The sequence below is a fragment of the Loxodonta africana genome, chromosome 11 (assembly GCF_030014295.1).
Source record: "Loxodonta africana isolate mLoxAfr1 chromosome 11, mLoxAfr1.hap2, whole genome shotgun sequence".
Classification (NCBI taxonomy): Eukaryota; Metazoa; Chordata; class Mammalia; order Proboscidea; family Elephantidae; genus Loxodonta; species Loxodonta africana.
In genome coordinates this window covers 3,178,943-3,193,156 of record NC_087352.1, presented here as the reverse complement: position 1 = coordinate 3,193,156, position 14,214 = coordinate 3,178,943, and the positions used below count along the sequence as shown (strand labels likewise).

The following is a 14,214-nucleotide window of genomic DNA, read 5'->3' as shown; positions in this document are numbered from 1 at the left end:
TTCGATTTGTTTAAATTTTCTTTAATCTCTTTCAGCGTTTTATAATTTTTACTATGTAAGTTCTTTTACATCCCTGGTTAGATTTATTCCTAGGTATTTGAGTCCCTTAGATGCTATTGCAAATGGAATCGTTTCCCCATTTCCCTTTCAGGTTTCTCATTGCCGGTGTATAGAAACTGAACTGAATTTTTGTTGACTTTGTGCCCTGAAACTTTGCTAAATTCCTCTATCAGCTCTAGAAGCTTTCCTGTGGTTTCTTTGGGATTTTCTATATATAAGATCATGCCATCTGCGAATAGAGATAATTTTACTTCTTTTTTAATCTGGATGCCTTTTATTTCTTTTACTTGTCTTATTGCTCTGGCTGGGACTCCTAATACACTGTTGAATAGGAGTGGTGAGAGCAAGGATCTTTGTCTTGTTTCTGATTTCAAGGGAAAGCTCTCAATCTTTGCCCATTAAGTATGTCGACTGCTGGTTTTTCATATATGCCCTTAATCATACGGAGGAACTTCCTTTCTGTTCTAATCTTCTTGAGGTTTTTCAACAATCAAGAAAGGGTGTTGGATTTTATCAAATACTTTTTCTGCATTGGAGTGGATTATTTTTTATACTCCCTCTTCTTTACCACAGAACTATTTTCAATTAACAATAGTGTAAAAAACCAAAATCAAACCTGTTGCCGTCAAGTTGATTCCAACTCATGCTGACCCCGTGTGTTACAGAGCAGAACTGCCCTGTAGGGTTTTCTTGGCTGTAATTTTTACATGGAAGCAGATCACCAGGGCTGCTGGGTGGGTTCGAATCATCACCCCTTAGATTAACAGCCCAGTGCAAACTGTTTGCACACTCAGAGACCTAATAATCCTGTAGCAATCATGATGTTTTTGTTGTTCTTTAGTTTTAAAATGAACAATTAGCCATGGAAAATGAAGAGATTTCAATTTTAAAGGTATTCAGATTCAGGATAATATTTCACGTACGAATGAAAATTCATACTTACCAAACAAAAATACCACACCTCTCAGAGCACTCTTTCCCTGTTTAAATTTCAAGCCCGCAAACTCCGGAGGAATACATAGAACGTCAGGATAGTTCATCTTTACAGTCACTGGACTCTCATTTTTATTTCTAATATACCACTTAAATGCAAGAAGATGTAGAATCACAGGGATAAGAGACTGAAACAGTACCTGATGCAAGCCCAAATGATTCCACACCGCTATGAGTGAACACAGAGAGCTGAGTCTTCATGAGTCAGAGGTCAAATGTATATCTGGGAGTTCTCATATTAACTTTCATTGTGGCAAACAGATCCTAGCCTGGCCTCCATGTTCATGCCCTGTATAATCCCCTCCCCTTGAGTGTAAGCAGACCTGGGATTAGCTTCTAATCAGTAGAATATGGCAAAAGAAATGAGTGTCACTCCCATGGTCGTATTACATTATGTAAGACTCCATGTTAACTGACTGGAGAGAGAAATTCTCAGTTCCAGGCTTGAAGAAGTAAGCTGCCATGTTGTAGGAGGGCCTGTGAAGAGGACCACATGGCATGGAACTGTGGGCAGCCCCAGCCTACAGCCAGCAAGAAGACAGAGACCTCATTCACACAACCACAAGGAGGTGAATTCTGCCAACAATCCGGGGGAGCTTGAACGTAGATCTTTCTCCAGTTGAACCCTTGGTGAGGCTGCAGCCCTGGCCCACGTCTGGATTGCAACCTGGTCAGACTCTGTAGCAGAGCATTCGGTCAAGCCACATCTGGACTCCTGGTCCATGGAAACCATGGGATAACAAATATGTCTTGTTTTAAGCCAGTAAGTTTGTGGTAATTAGTTACACAGCAATAGAAAACTAATACAAATATTTATTGAAGGATAAAGTTTATTTATGTTTATTGAACGGTAAAACGAAAAAACCAAACCCATTGCCGTCAGGTCAATTCCAACTCATAGTGACCCTATAGGACAGGTTAGAACTGCCCCATAGGGTTTCTAAGGAGCAGCTGGTGGATTTGAACTGCCGACCTTTTGTTTAGCAGCCGAAGATTTAACCACTGTGCCACTAGGGCTCTTTTATTAAAGGATAGAGTAATAAAAATACCTCATCTGAAGCTTACATATATATTATTAAAACTCAGCAGTAACTGCATCCATGTTTAGAATGCAGACCAACAAAATATTTTTTCTAGGGGGCAAGAGGATGATTTTTATCACTGACACTGTTTATAATTGTCAGAGCATGATATCAGAAAAAGCAGACCAACTTTTGGTTGGCTTCATTGTTATTTTTCAGATCTATACAGACAATGCCTAGCACTTGTCTGTCAGTCTGTCATACTGTGGTGGCTTGCTTATTGCTGTGATGCTGGAAGCTATGCCACCAGCATTTCAAATACCAGCAGGGTCACCCATAGTGGACAAGTTTCAGTGGAGCTGCCAGACTAAGACAGACCAGAAAGAAGGACCTGGTGGTCTACTTCTGGAAAAATGGGCCAGTGAAAACCTTGCGAATAGCAGCAGAACATTGTCTGATACAGTGCCAGAAGATCAGCCCCTCAGGTTGGAAGACACTCAAAAGACGACTGGGGAAGAGCTTCCTCCTCAAAGTAGAGTCGACCTTAATGACACGGATGGAGTCAAGCTTTTGGGACCTTCCTTTGCTGGTGTGGCATGACTCAAAATAAGAAGAAACAGCTGCAAACATCCATTAATAATCAGAATATGGAATGTACAAAGTATGAATCTAGGAAAATTGGAAGTGGTCAAAAATGAAATGGAATACATAAAGATTGATAACGTGGGCATTATTGAGCTAAAATGGACTGGTACTGGCCATTTTGAATCAGGCAATCATATGGTCTACTATACCTGGAATGACAAATTGAAGAGGAATGGCATCACATTCATGGTCAAAAAAAAATTTCAAGATCTAGCCTAAAGGACAACACAGTCAGTGATAGGATAATATTCACATGCCTACAAGGAAGACCAGTAAATATGACTATTATTCAAATTTACGCACCAACCACTAAAGCCAAAGATGAAGAAACTGAAGATTTTGACCAACTTCGCAGTCTGAAATTGATCAAACATGCAATCAAGATGCATTGATAATTACTGGCTATTGGAGTGCAAAATTTGGAAACAAAGAAGGCTCAGTAGTTGGAGATATGGCCTTGGTGATAGAAATGAAGCTGGAGATCGCATGATAGAATTTTGCAAAACCAATGACCTATTCACTGGAAATATCTTTTTTTAACAACATAAATGGCAACTTTACATGTGGACCTCACCAATGGAATACACAGGAATCATATAAACTACATGCGTGGAAAGAGACAATGGAGGAGCTCAATATCATCAGTCAGAACAAGGCCAGGGGCCAACCCTGAAACAGACCATCATTGCTCATATGCAAGTTCAAGTTGAAGTTGAAGAAATTAGAATAAGTCCCGGAAAGCCAAAGTACAAACTTATGAATATCCCACTTGAATTTACAGACCACCTCAAGAATAGATTTGATGTATTGAACATTAACGAACAAAGACCAGGAAATTTGTGGAAAGACACAAGGATATCATACATGAAGAAACCAAAAGGTCATTAAAAAGGCAGAAAAGAAAGAATAGACCAGAACGGATGTCAGAAGAGACCCTGAAACTTGCTCTTGAACGTAGAGTAGTTAAAGTGAGAGGAAGGAACCAGGAAGTAAAAGAGTTGAACAAAAGATTTCAAAGGGAGCCTGGAGAAGACAAAGTAAAGTATTATAATGAAATGGGCAAAGACCTGAAATGAGAAAACCAAAAAGGAAGAACAAGCTCAGCATTTCTCAAACTGAAAGACCTGAAGGAAAAAATCAACCCTCCAGTTGCAATACTGAAGGATTATATGGGCAAGATATTGAACAACACAGGAAGCATCAAACCAAGAGCCACTGTACCCAAAAGAGTTGGTTGGCTTCCAGCCACTTCAGGAAGTAGCACATGATTGAGAACATATGGCACTGAAGGAAGAAGTCCAAGCTGCACCGAAGGCATCGGTGAAAAACAAGGCTCCAAGAGTTGACCAAATACCAACTGAGACTTTTCGACAAAGGGATGCAGTGCCGGAAGCACTCACTCATCCATGCCAAGAAATTTGGAAGACAACTACCTGTCCAGCTGACTGGAAGAGATCCACCTTGGTGCCCATTCCAAAGAAAGGTGATCCAACAGAATGTGGAAACCATCTAACAATGTCATTAATATCACATGCAAGTAAAATTTTGCTGAAAATCATTAAAAAACAGTCACAGCACTGTATCAACAGGTAACTGCCAGGAAGTAAAGATGTAAGGGGGAGGGGGAGAGCTTACACTCGAGAAGAAGAGACAAGGGGTGGTGACATTCCTCAATAAGATAGTCCCTACAAAGGAAGAGACAGAGGGTGGTGACATTCCTCAATAAGATAGTCCCTACAAAGGAAGAGACAGAGGGTGGTGACATTCCTCAATAAGAAGGTCCCTACATAGTTAAACCTTAAGCCAAAGAAATAGTCTCCATAGGCGGGTCCTGTCCTGGCTTTTAAATGTTAACAGAGACAGATAAGAGACAAAAAGGGTTTAAAACCCTAAGGAAAAGACTATGGGGCTCTCAGATTCTCTCTATATCTGAGTGGCCCGCTTGACACTCCCTAGCCTCTGCTTGCTAATAACCCTCTGCTCACTTGGCACTATTTGTCTCAGTGTTTGAATTCTTTCCTACACCGAAGACAAGAACCGAGGCCATTCTCCAGTAACAAAGCCAGATTCAGAAGAGGACGTGGAATGAGGGATATCATTGCTGATGTCAGATGACCCTTAGCTGAAAGCAGAGAATACCAGAAAGACGTTTACCTGCGTTTTATTGACTATGCAAAGGCATTCGACTCTGTGGATCACAGCGAATTATGGATAACATTGTAAAGAATGGGAATTCCAGAACACTTCATTGTGTTCATGGGGAACATGTGCATAGACCAAGAGACAGTTGTTCGAACAGAACAAGGGGATGCCATGTGGTTTAAAATCAGAAAACGTGTGGGTCAGGGTTGTATCCTTTTGCCATACTGGCATTCTCTTAGCTGATCCTTCCAGGCTTCAGTCCAGCACTCCAGGTATTCATCAGTCAACTCAGAGGTGGTGAAACCTACGTACTATCTGTCCTAGTTCTCTAGTGCTGCTGTAACAGAACTACCACAAGTGGACGGCTTTGACAAACAGCGGTTTATTCTCTCACAGTCTAGGAGGCTAGAAGTTCGAATTTAGGGTGCCAACTCCAGGTGAAGTCTTTTTCTCTGTTGGTACTTGGGGAAGGTTCTTGTCATCAATCTTCCTCTGGTCTAGGAGCTTCTCAGCACAGGGACGCTGGGTCCAAAAGATGTGCTCCACTCCCAGCTCTGCTTTCTTGGTGATAGGAAGTCTCTCTGTCTCTCTGCTCACTTCTTTTCTATCTTAAAAGAGATTTGTCATGGATTGAATTGTGTCCCCCCAAAGTAAGTATCAGCTTGGTTAGTCCATGATTCAGTACTGTGTGGTTGTCCTTCATTTCGTGGTTGTAATTTTTATGTTAAAGAGGATTAGGGTAGGATTGTAACACCCTTACTAAGGCCACATCCCTGATCCAGTGTAAAGGGAGTTTCCCTGGGGTGTGGCCTGCACCACCTTTTATCTTACGAGAGATAAAAGGAAAGGGAAGCAAGCGGAGAGTGGGGACCTCGTACCACCAAGAAAGCAGTGCTGGAAGCAGAGTGTATTCTTTGGACCTGGGGTTTCTGCTCGGAGAAGCTCCTAGTCCAGGGGAAGATTGATGACAAGGACCTTCCTCCAAAGCTGACAGAGAAAGCCTTCTCCTGGAACCAACGCCCTGAATTTGGACTTCTAGCCTAGGAGACTGTGAGAAAATAAATTTCTCTCTGTTAAAGCCATCCACTTGTGGTATTTCTGTTATAGCAGCACTAGATGATTAAAACAGAAGTGACTCAAGATACAACCTAACCTTGTAGATTGAGTCCTGACTCATTAACATAACTGCTGCTAATCTCACCTCATTAACATCATACCGGTTAGGATTTACAACACAAAGGAAAATCACATCAGATGACAAAATGGTGGACCATCACACAATACTGGGAATCATGGCCTGGCCAAGCTGACACACATTTTTGCAGGGCACGATTCAACTCATAACAAGGGCTAAGGTTTGCCTGACCCAAGCCATGGTATTTTCAATTATTTATATGCATGCAAGAGCTGGACAATGAATAAGGAAGACCAAAAAAGAATTGATCCCTTTGAATTATGGTGCTGATGAAGAATATTGAATATACCATGGACTGCCAAAAGAACAACTGAAATCTGTCCTGGAAGAAGTACAGCCAGAATGCTCCTTAGAAGCAAGGATGGCGTGATTTTGTCTCACATACTCTGGACATGTTATCAGGAGGGATCAGTCCCTGGAGAAGGACATCATGCTTGGTAAAGCAGAGGGTCAGTGAAAGAGAGGAAGACCCTCAATGAGGTGGCTTGACACAGCGGCTGCAATGAAGCGCTCAAGCATAGCAACGATTGTGAGGATGACACAGGACTGGGTGGTGTTTCGCTCTGTTGTACACAGGGTCACTATGAGTCGGAACCGACTCGATGGCACCTGACAACAACAACAATGGTAACTCCATGTTTAACATTTTGAGGACGTGCCAGACTGTTTTCCAAAGTGGCCGCACCATTTTAGATTCCCACCAGCAATGAGCGAGGGTTCCAAACTTTCCATATACTCACCTACGCTTTTTGTTTTCTATGTTCTTTGTTTTTTAATTATAACCATCTTATACCCACCCATTGCCATCAAGTCTATTCCAACTCAGAGCAGTGCTGTAGGACAGAGAAGAACTGCCCCATAGCGTTTCTAGGAGCGGCTGGTGGATTCCAGCTGCCGACCTTTTGGTTAGCAGCCGTAGCGCTTAACCACTGTGCCACCAGGGCTCCAATATCTAAGAAACTATTGCCTAATTACGGACAGTGTTAAGCAGGGGAGGGACATAGCCAAATTTAAGTTTTAAAGGATCATCTTTGCTGCTCCTAGTTATTAGTGGCAAGCCTGTTATGGGGCGTGGAGCTTCCCTGGTCATCCTAGCTAAAATGTTTACTGCAGCCTCACTTGCTTTCCCTGTCCTGGGATAGATTTCTGCACGGCACTTACCGTGTTCTGATGAACTGTACACGGTACTGCACTGTCTCCACCACGTGGGTATCAGCTCCACGAGCACTAAGCCTTTCTGTTCACTGCCAATCCCTAGAGCCTACAACAGCAAACACTCACTAAATATTTGTTGCATAGTGTGGGTGAATAAATGAGTGAATACACGACGGGATGGGTGAGTGAATGAATGAAAGAAGGAACAACTGATGTTCAGAGCAGGACGGCTGTAACTTCCCTTCCACCGAAGGCGGCGCGGCGACTGCTGCACCGACCCCTGCGGCCGCCAGAGGGCGCGGGCAGGCTGGTTCCCAAGAGCCTGTCCCGGGACCCCGCCCGCTGGGATGCAGGCCCCCGGAGCCCCAGACGCGGGGACCGGGCCTGGGGTTCTCGGACCCCGCCTCCACCTGAAACGTGCACCACTGCGGGCTCGCAGTTGCTCAGCGACCTGTCCCGCGCTGCAGGCGGGGAAACTGAGGCCCGGGGCGCGGTCGGGGCGGGGCCGGCCCCGAGCTAGCTCAAGCCCCCGCCCCCGGCCGGCCCCGCCCCGGCCCCTAAGAGGCCCCTCGGGCGCGGGGCGAAGGCCAGAGCCGGGATGGCAGCGCAGCGGCTGGGTAAGCGGGTGCTGAGCAAGCTTCAGGCTCCATCGCGGGCTCGCGGGCCGGGGGGCAGCCCCGGGGGGCTGCAGAAACGGCATGCTCGGGTCACCGTCAAGTACGATCGGCGGGAGCTGCAGCGGCGGCTGGACGTGGAGAAGTGGATCGACGGGCGCTTGGAGGAGCTGTACCGCGGCCGGGTGAGGCGGGCGGGGCGGGGGGCGCGGGGGCGGGGGGCACGGGCGCGGGCCGACAGACCCCTGGCCGGGGGACCTTCCGCTCTTGGGGGTCCCTGGGCGCACGCTCACTGTTGCACATGCAGCCCCGTCCGCACAAGGGGACACACTCGTTGGCCTGGCCGCGTACACTCGGTGCTCCGGTTGCGGACGTGCGCTTGGGTCCCCAGAGATGTGTCCAAACGCCTGAGGGGCCAGGGGTTGAGGAGGCAGGATTGAGGAGCCAGAGCGGCCATGTCTGGAGAAAGGGTGGGGGAGGGGGCACGTCTTAAAGCCAGACAGACGTGGTGACAGTGGAGATACAACCACACGGACACACAGCAAAGGAAGCAACCCTACACACATTCTCCAGAGCAGAAGCCATAGCCAGCTCACAGGCACTTCAGGAGCAGCAACAGCTGTACACAGACTCACAAAGACGCAGGCCCTGGCCACTCACAGATCAACATATGCCACGGCCACAGCCACCCCCAGACGTTAGCACATGCTACCACTGGACGCAGACACACAACCCAACAACTATACTCAAACCCAGCGTGACTCAATTACAACCATCCATGATCTTCCGAAGGCTCAGACAACCAGTACACACAAACACAATGACAGATGCTGCAGCCACTCACAGACACGGAACAACAGATGTAAAGCCACGCAAGCTACAGGCACATGTTGTTGTGAGGTGCCGTCGAGTCGGTTCTGATTCATAGCGACCCTATGCACAACAGAATGGAACACTGCCTGGTCCTGCGCCATTCTCACAATCATTGCTGTGTTTGAGCACACTGTTGCAGCCACTGTGTCAATCCATCTCTTTTCCGCTGACCCTCTACACATATAAATATACAAAGGCAGAGCCCACAGCGGCCCATGGACACACAAGGGCATACACTGCAGCTACCTATATCGACAGGTAGGCTGCAGACAGACAGGGATACTCCATCTGCCACTTAAAGCCACAGATCGTACAGCACACATGCACTGCTGGACACAATTATAGGTACAGGATGGTCATAGCCATGTACACGCATCCGGGATACACACAGTCCTCCTTCACTCAGCACGGCCATGGTAGAAGCCATACCCCTGACAGTGACACGCGGTCCCTCTGTTCTCAGAAACATGTTTGGCTCCTACAGAGTTGTTAGTGGTTGGTGGCAGCTGTATGATGTCCCACTCAGATGGCCATGGACGTATGATGAGACAGAGCCCCATACCTCACACCACGGGAGCACAAGTCCTCGTACGGTTACCCACATGACTGCCATGTACTTCTGCACCCTCACGCCAAACCCAGGCCCCTGGCCTCGGGCTCTGGCTCACATAGAGATGCACATGGGCGCGTAACACACATGTCAACACTCTATGCCTGTGCTAAACCTTCGTCCCCAAACCCCAGAGCACTCAGGAGCCCTGAGCTGCCAAGTCCTCAGGACTTTCTGGGGCTGGGGTGGGGGGGCAGTGTTAAGACTTTGTAGCCTCAGGGATCTTTTGCTCAGACAGCTGGGTTTTGTCTGCTGCAGCAGCACTGAACCAGCCTGGTACTGAGCCAGCCTGCGTTTGGATCATTGCCCCAAGAGGCCATACTGGGAGTCCCCCTCTTGACTGCCTCAAAGTCGGGCTTGCAACTCCTTCCACCCGCCCACCCTGGGGGCCTCAGTGGTCATTGTCTGGGACTGCCAGCTCTCCAGGTTGCCCTCTGGACCCAGGGGCCGGCTGGCCGGAGCCTTGCCTTCCCTTCCTGATCCCTGGGGGAGGGGACCACCCCATCAGGCTCCAGCCTGCCTGCTCCCCTCCCCTGCACCTAGCGCTTAGACTTTTCCTTGAAAGGGCAGAGCCAGCCCCTCTCCAGAATATCAGAATATGGCATTCCAAGACTTGACCAGGCCTGTTTCCCGCTGTAGGAGCTGGGGCCAAGAGGAGAGATCCGTGCCAGCCGCCAGGCTCCCGGGGCCCAGGGGCCCAGGCATCTGGGCTGGCACAGGCCTCTGCACCTCTGTCGATCCATCTGTCACCCTCCCCCAACACCCAGATGTCTTGCCATGGCGGTGCTGTCCCTGACTGCCACGTTATTGGTCCAGAAGGGGCCAGCTGGGCCCTGGGGCCCGTGGGCTCCTCCAAAGCCCTGGACAAAGGGGGAGAAGGGTAAGAGAACCCTGACCATCTGCCCTCCCCCCCGCCTTAGGAAGCAGAGATGCCTGACGAGGTCAACATTGATGAATTGTTGGAATTAGAGAGTGAAGAGGAGAGAAGCCGGAAAGTCCGGGTAGGTGGATCAGGGGGTGCCCCCAATCCTTCACCCTGCACCCCAAAAATAACCACAATAATTAACACATGTATGGAGCATGTCCCGTGTGCCCGGCAGTTTCAATTGCTTTACACTTATTAACTCATTTAACGCCCACAGAAGCCTGTGAAGAAAGGTTACTATTATCTCTACTTTCCAGATAAGGAAAATGAGGCTCAGATAAGGAAAATCTCCTGTCCAGGGTCACACAGCTCACAAGGCGCAGAGCGGGGCGTCAGGCCTAGGCAATCTGGGCCCAGCATCATCCCTGCTCTTACAGCCTCTGGTCTCCTACAGGCAGGAAATACTCCCTGACCTTCTCAGCCTTCCCTGGATCTAGAGCTGCTCCAGTGTGGCCTCCCGTCTTCCCCTGCCCCAAACCGGTAAACCCAACCCATTGCTGTCAAGTCGGTTCCAACTCAGCCATCCCATAGGACAGAGTAGAACTGCCGCCTAGAGTTTCCAAGGCTCTAATCCTGGTAGCATAGTGGTTAAGTGCTATGGCTGCTAACCAAAAGGTCAGTAGTTCAAATCCGCCAGGCGCTTCTTGGAAACCCTGCGGGGGAGTTCTACTCTGTCTTGTAGGGCTGCTATGAGTCAGAATTGACTGGACGGCAGTGGGTTAATCTTTTTTAATGGCCCAGTGGTTAAGAGCTCAACTGCTAACCAAAGGTCAGCAGTTTGAATCCACCAGCTGCTCTTTGGAAACCTTATGGGGCAGTTCTACCCTGTCCTATAGGGTCGCAATGAGTCGGAATCGACTTGATGGCAATTTTTTTTTTTTTTAAATCTTTACGGAAGTAGACTGCCACGTCTTTCTCCTGGGAGCAGCTGGTGGGTTCAAACTGCTGACCTTGGGGTTGGCTGCTGAGTGCTTTACCCACTGCGCCATCAGGGCTCCTTACCCTGCCCCAGTTGCTCTATAAGGCTTCAGGCTGTGTTCCTTCCTTGAAGCCAGGTGGGAGTTCCACCCTGGAGCCTGACTTCCATTTGTCTTGCTGTATGGGAGCTTTGTTGGGAATAAGGGCTGGGAGGGTAGTGGTGCTAGTCATTTACTGTTTTTTTTTTTTTTTTGCGGGGGGTGCGGGTGTTTAGGGACTCCTGAAGTCCTGCTCGAAGCCTACAGAGGTAAGTTTTCCCTTGTCTGCACCCTGAGTGGGAGGGGTGCAGTCCTGTGGAGAGGAGGGAAGAAGCTGGCCATGCCCGGGGGGACAGGCAGAGGAAACCCTGGGGAGCCCCCTGTCTCTCTCACAGCTCCTTTCTTGTCTCCAGCGGTATCCTTTGTCCTTCTCAGCCCTGGTCTCTCCTCTCTCTCCATCTGCCACTGGGACTCCATGTCTCTTTCCCTTGGGATACTGAGGCACTCCCCCATCTGTGCCCTGTCCTGCTGGGTTCTGGCTCTCTCAGCCTCTGCTCTGCCATCCCAGGCGCCATTCCCACCTCTAGTGGGCCCCCCATCCTCCAGGCCCCACAGCAGAGCAGCCCAGCCCCTCCCACTTCCTTCCCTGCTTTAAAAGGGAAAAATATTCATGTTTCTCTGACCAGTTATAGGCCTGAGGGACAAACGTCACGTATGTCTGTCTGCCCCTGGGGCTGCCTTGGGCCTCTGTCTCTGGGGACTGTCCTGGTGATCTCTTGAAAAAAAAAATGAGAGAAAAACCTCGATATCTGTCTCCGTTCCTTTCTCTGTCCCTGTGTCTCTCCCTCTGTGTCTGCACCCCCTCTCTGTTTGTCTCTGTCTCTGTGTCAGTCTTGGTCTCTGTTTCTGGGTCTCTGTCTCTTCCTGTCTCCCTCCCTGTCTCTCTCCTTCTCCTTCCTCTCTCTGACTTTTTCTATTTGTCTCTCCCCTCTCTATCTCTGTCTCTTTCCCTTTCTCTCTTTCCTCCTTTTCTGTCTCTCCTTCCCTTTCTGTCTCTCCCCCTCCCCCGTCTTCCTCCTGTCCCTCTCTTCTTTTCCCTGTCTTTTTCTATTTCTCTCTCCTTGTCTCCCTCTGTCTCCCTCTCTGTCTCTCTCCATCTTTTTCTGTCTCTCTCTCCTTCCTCTCTGTCTCTCTCTGTCTGCCTCCCTGTCTCTGTCTCCTTCCCTGTCTCTCTCTCCTCTGTCTCTCCCTTCTCTCTCTCCTTCCTCTCTGTTTCTCTGTCTCCCTCCCTGTCTCTGTCTCTCTTTTTCTGTCTCTTCTGTCTCTTTCTCCCTGGTCTCTCCCCTCTCTGCCCTTACTTTCTTCTCCTTGTCTCTCTAGCTCTACCCTGCCTAGGCCCTGTCCCCTCCGCTGTCCAGGAAGCAGGGGAAGGAGGGGCCCAGGTGAGAGGGTCTGGGCTGGGGCAGGGGGCGCCGGTACCCACCACTTTCTCAGCACCCCACCCTGTCCTCAGGACTTCGTCCAGGAGCTGCTGGGGAAGCTGCGCGGCCTCCACAAGCAGCCGGGCCACCACCAGCTCAGCCCTTCGGGCGACTCGGATGGCCGCAGCCTGAGCCCCCGCCAGGACCGCGCCCGGCCCGCGCCCCCCTGACCCGCGCCGCCAGCCTCCCCGCCGGCTCCTTTCTGAGATGTATTTAACGGCTGTGTAACAGTAACACCGCGTGGCTGTTTTTCCTCTCCCTGGTCACCGCGGGCTTCCGCAGCTCCACCCCGCCCCAGCCCAGCCGCCTTCTCTCGCGCTGCGCCCCGGTCCCCTCGTGTCCCTGCGCCCCTCCGCAGCTGGGCTGGCCCGCCAGATGGAGAATTCCTCCTCCTCCTCCAGAGAGCATGAGAACAGACCCTGCTGACCCGACGCCCGGGACTCACATCCTGTCCTCACCCCGCACCCCAGCCTTGGCCCAGGCCCAGCAGGGCCCAGCATGGGGGTGGTGCTGGGGCTTCTGTGGAAATGACGGCCGTGCATGGCCCATGGGCCGGGAGAGATGCACGCGAGCGAACATGGCCCATGCCACCTCAACACAGCCACCAAACAAATTATCCACTCCCTGAAATGTACTGGGCACCCCCATTCCTGCTACTCGGGTCATAAAGATAGCAGAACATGGTTCCTGGCCGGCTCACTACTGGCGGGGTAGGTGGGCCTGTGTGCAGAGGGTTAGAGAAAGCCTCCAAGGCACTTGGGGGTCCAGGGGTGGGAGGAGTCATCCAGGCTGGGTGTGGTGGAGAAGTCCAGGAGGGCTTCCTGAAGAAGGAAACATGGAGGCAAGACTTTGAAGGCTGCAGAGGAGTTTGAGTGAAATGGGGACTGTCCTAGTTATCCAGTGCTGCTATAACAGAAATAGGTCAAGTGGATGGCTTTAACAAAGAGAAACTTATTCTCTCACAGTCCCGGAGGCTAGAAGTCCAAATTCAGGGTGCCAGCTCCAGGGGAAGGCTTTCTGTCTTTGTCACCTCTGGGGGAAGGTCCTTGTCATCAATCTTCCCCTGGTCTAGGAGCTTCTCAGTGCAGGGACCCAGTGTCCAAAAGATGCACTCTGCTCTTGGCACTACTTTCTTGGTGGTATGAGGTCCCTCTGTCTCTCTGCTCCCTTTTCTCTTTTGTATCTCAAAAGAGATTGGTTTAAAACACAACCTAATCTTGTAGATTGAGTCCTGCCTCCTTAACATAATTGTCTCTAATCCTGCCCCATTAACATCACAGAGGTCGGATTTACAACACCTAGGAAAATCACAGCAGATGACAAAATGGTGAGCAATCACATAATACTGGAAACCATGGCCTGGCCAAGTTGACACACAATTTTGGGGGACACAATTCAATCCATAGCAATCAATTCAATCATATCTGAGGATTCTGAACTCATGGGAGAATGGGTTGACAATGGGGCCAGAGGAGGGGAGATATCAAATATTGGCAGAGGCATCAACCAACCAGGTTGAACAACGGCCCCAGAGCTGGATCAG

At 49.5% G+C, this 14,214-nt stretch overlaps 1 protein-coding gene across 1 annotated transcript; it reads left to right on the top strand.

The window, feature by feature from the left end:
• The first annotated feature begins 7,783 nt into the window (after window positions 1–7,783).
• On the top strand, window positions 7,784–13,355 carry PPP1R14A (protein phosphatase 1 regulatory inhibitor subunit 14A). Its single transcript, XM_003420764.4, has 4 exons — window positions 7,784–8,011; window positions 10,230–10,310; window positions 11,427–11,459; window positions 12,704–13,355. Exons 1-4 carry the CDS (start codon window positions 7,811–7,813, stop codon window positions 12,839–12,841), a joined length of 453 nt encoding a protein of 150 aa, XP_003420812.1. The 5' UTR covers window positions 7,784–7,810; the 3' UTR covers window positions 12,842–13,355.
• Window positions 13,356–14,214: the final 859 nt, after the last annotated feature.

What these genes read in the sequence shown, in the direction of transcription:
- PPP1R14A (XM_003420764.4), top strand. Translation starts at nt 7,811, where the DNA reads ATGGCAGCGCAGCGGCTGGGTAAGCGGGTGCTGAGCAAGCTTCAGGCT. An exon ending in AGAGAAGCCGGAAAGTCCGG is followed by an intron (nt 10,311 to 11,426) that starts GTAGGTGGATCA and finishes GCGGGTGTTTAG; the next exon opens with GGACTCCTGAAGTCCTGCTC. An exon ending in CCTGCTCGAAGCCTACAGAG is followed by an intron (nt 11,460 to 12,703) that starts GTAAGTTTTCCC and finishes CCCTGTCCTCAG; the next exon opens with GACTTCGTCCAGGAGCTGCT.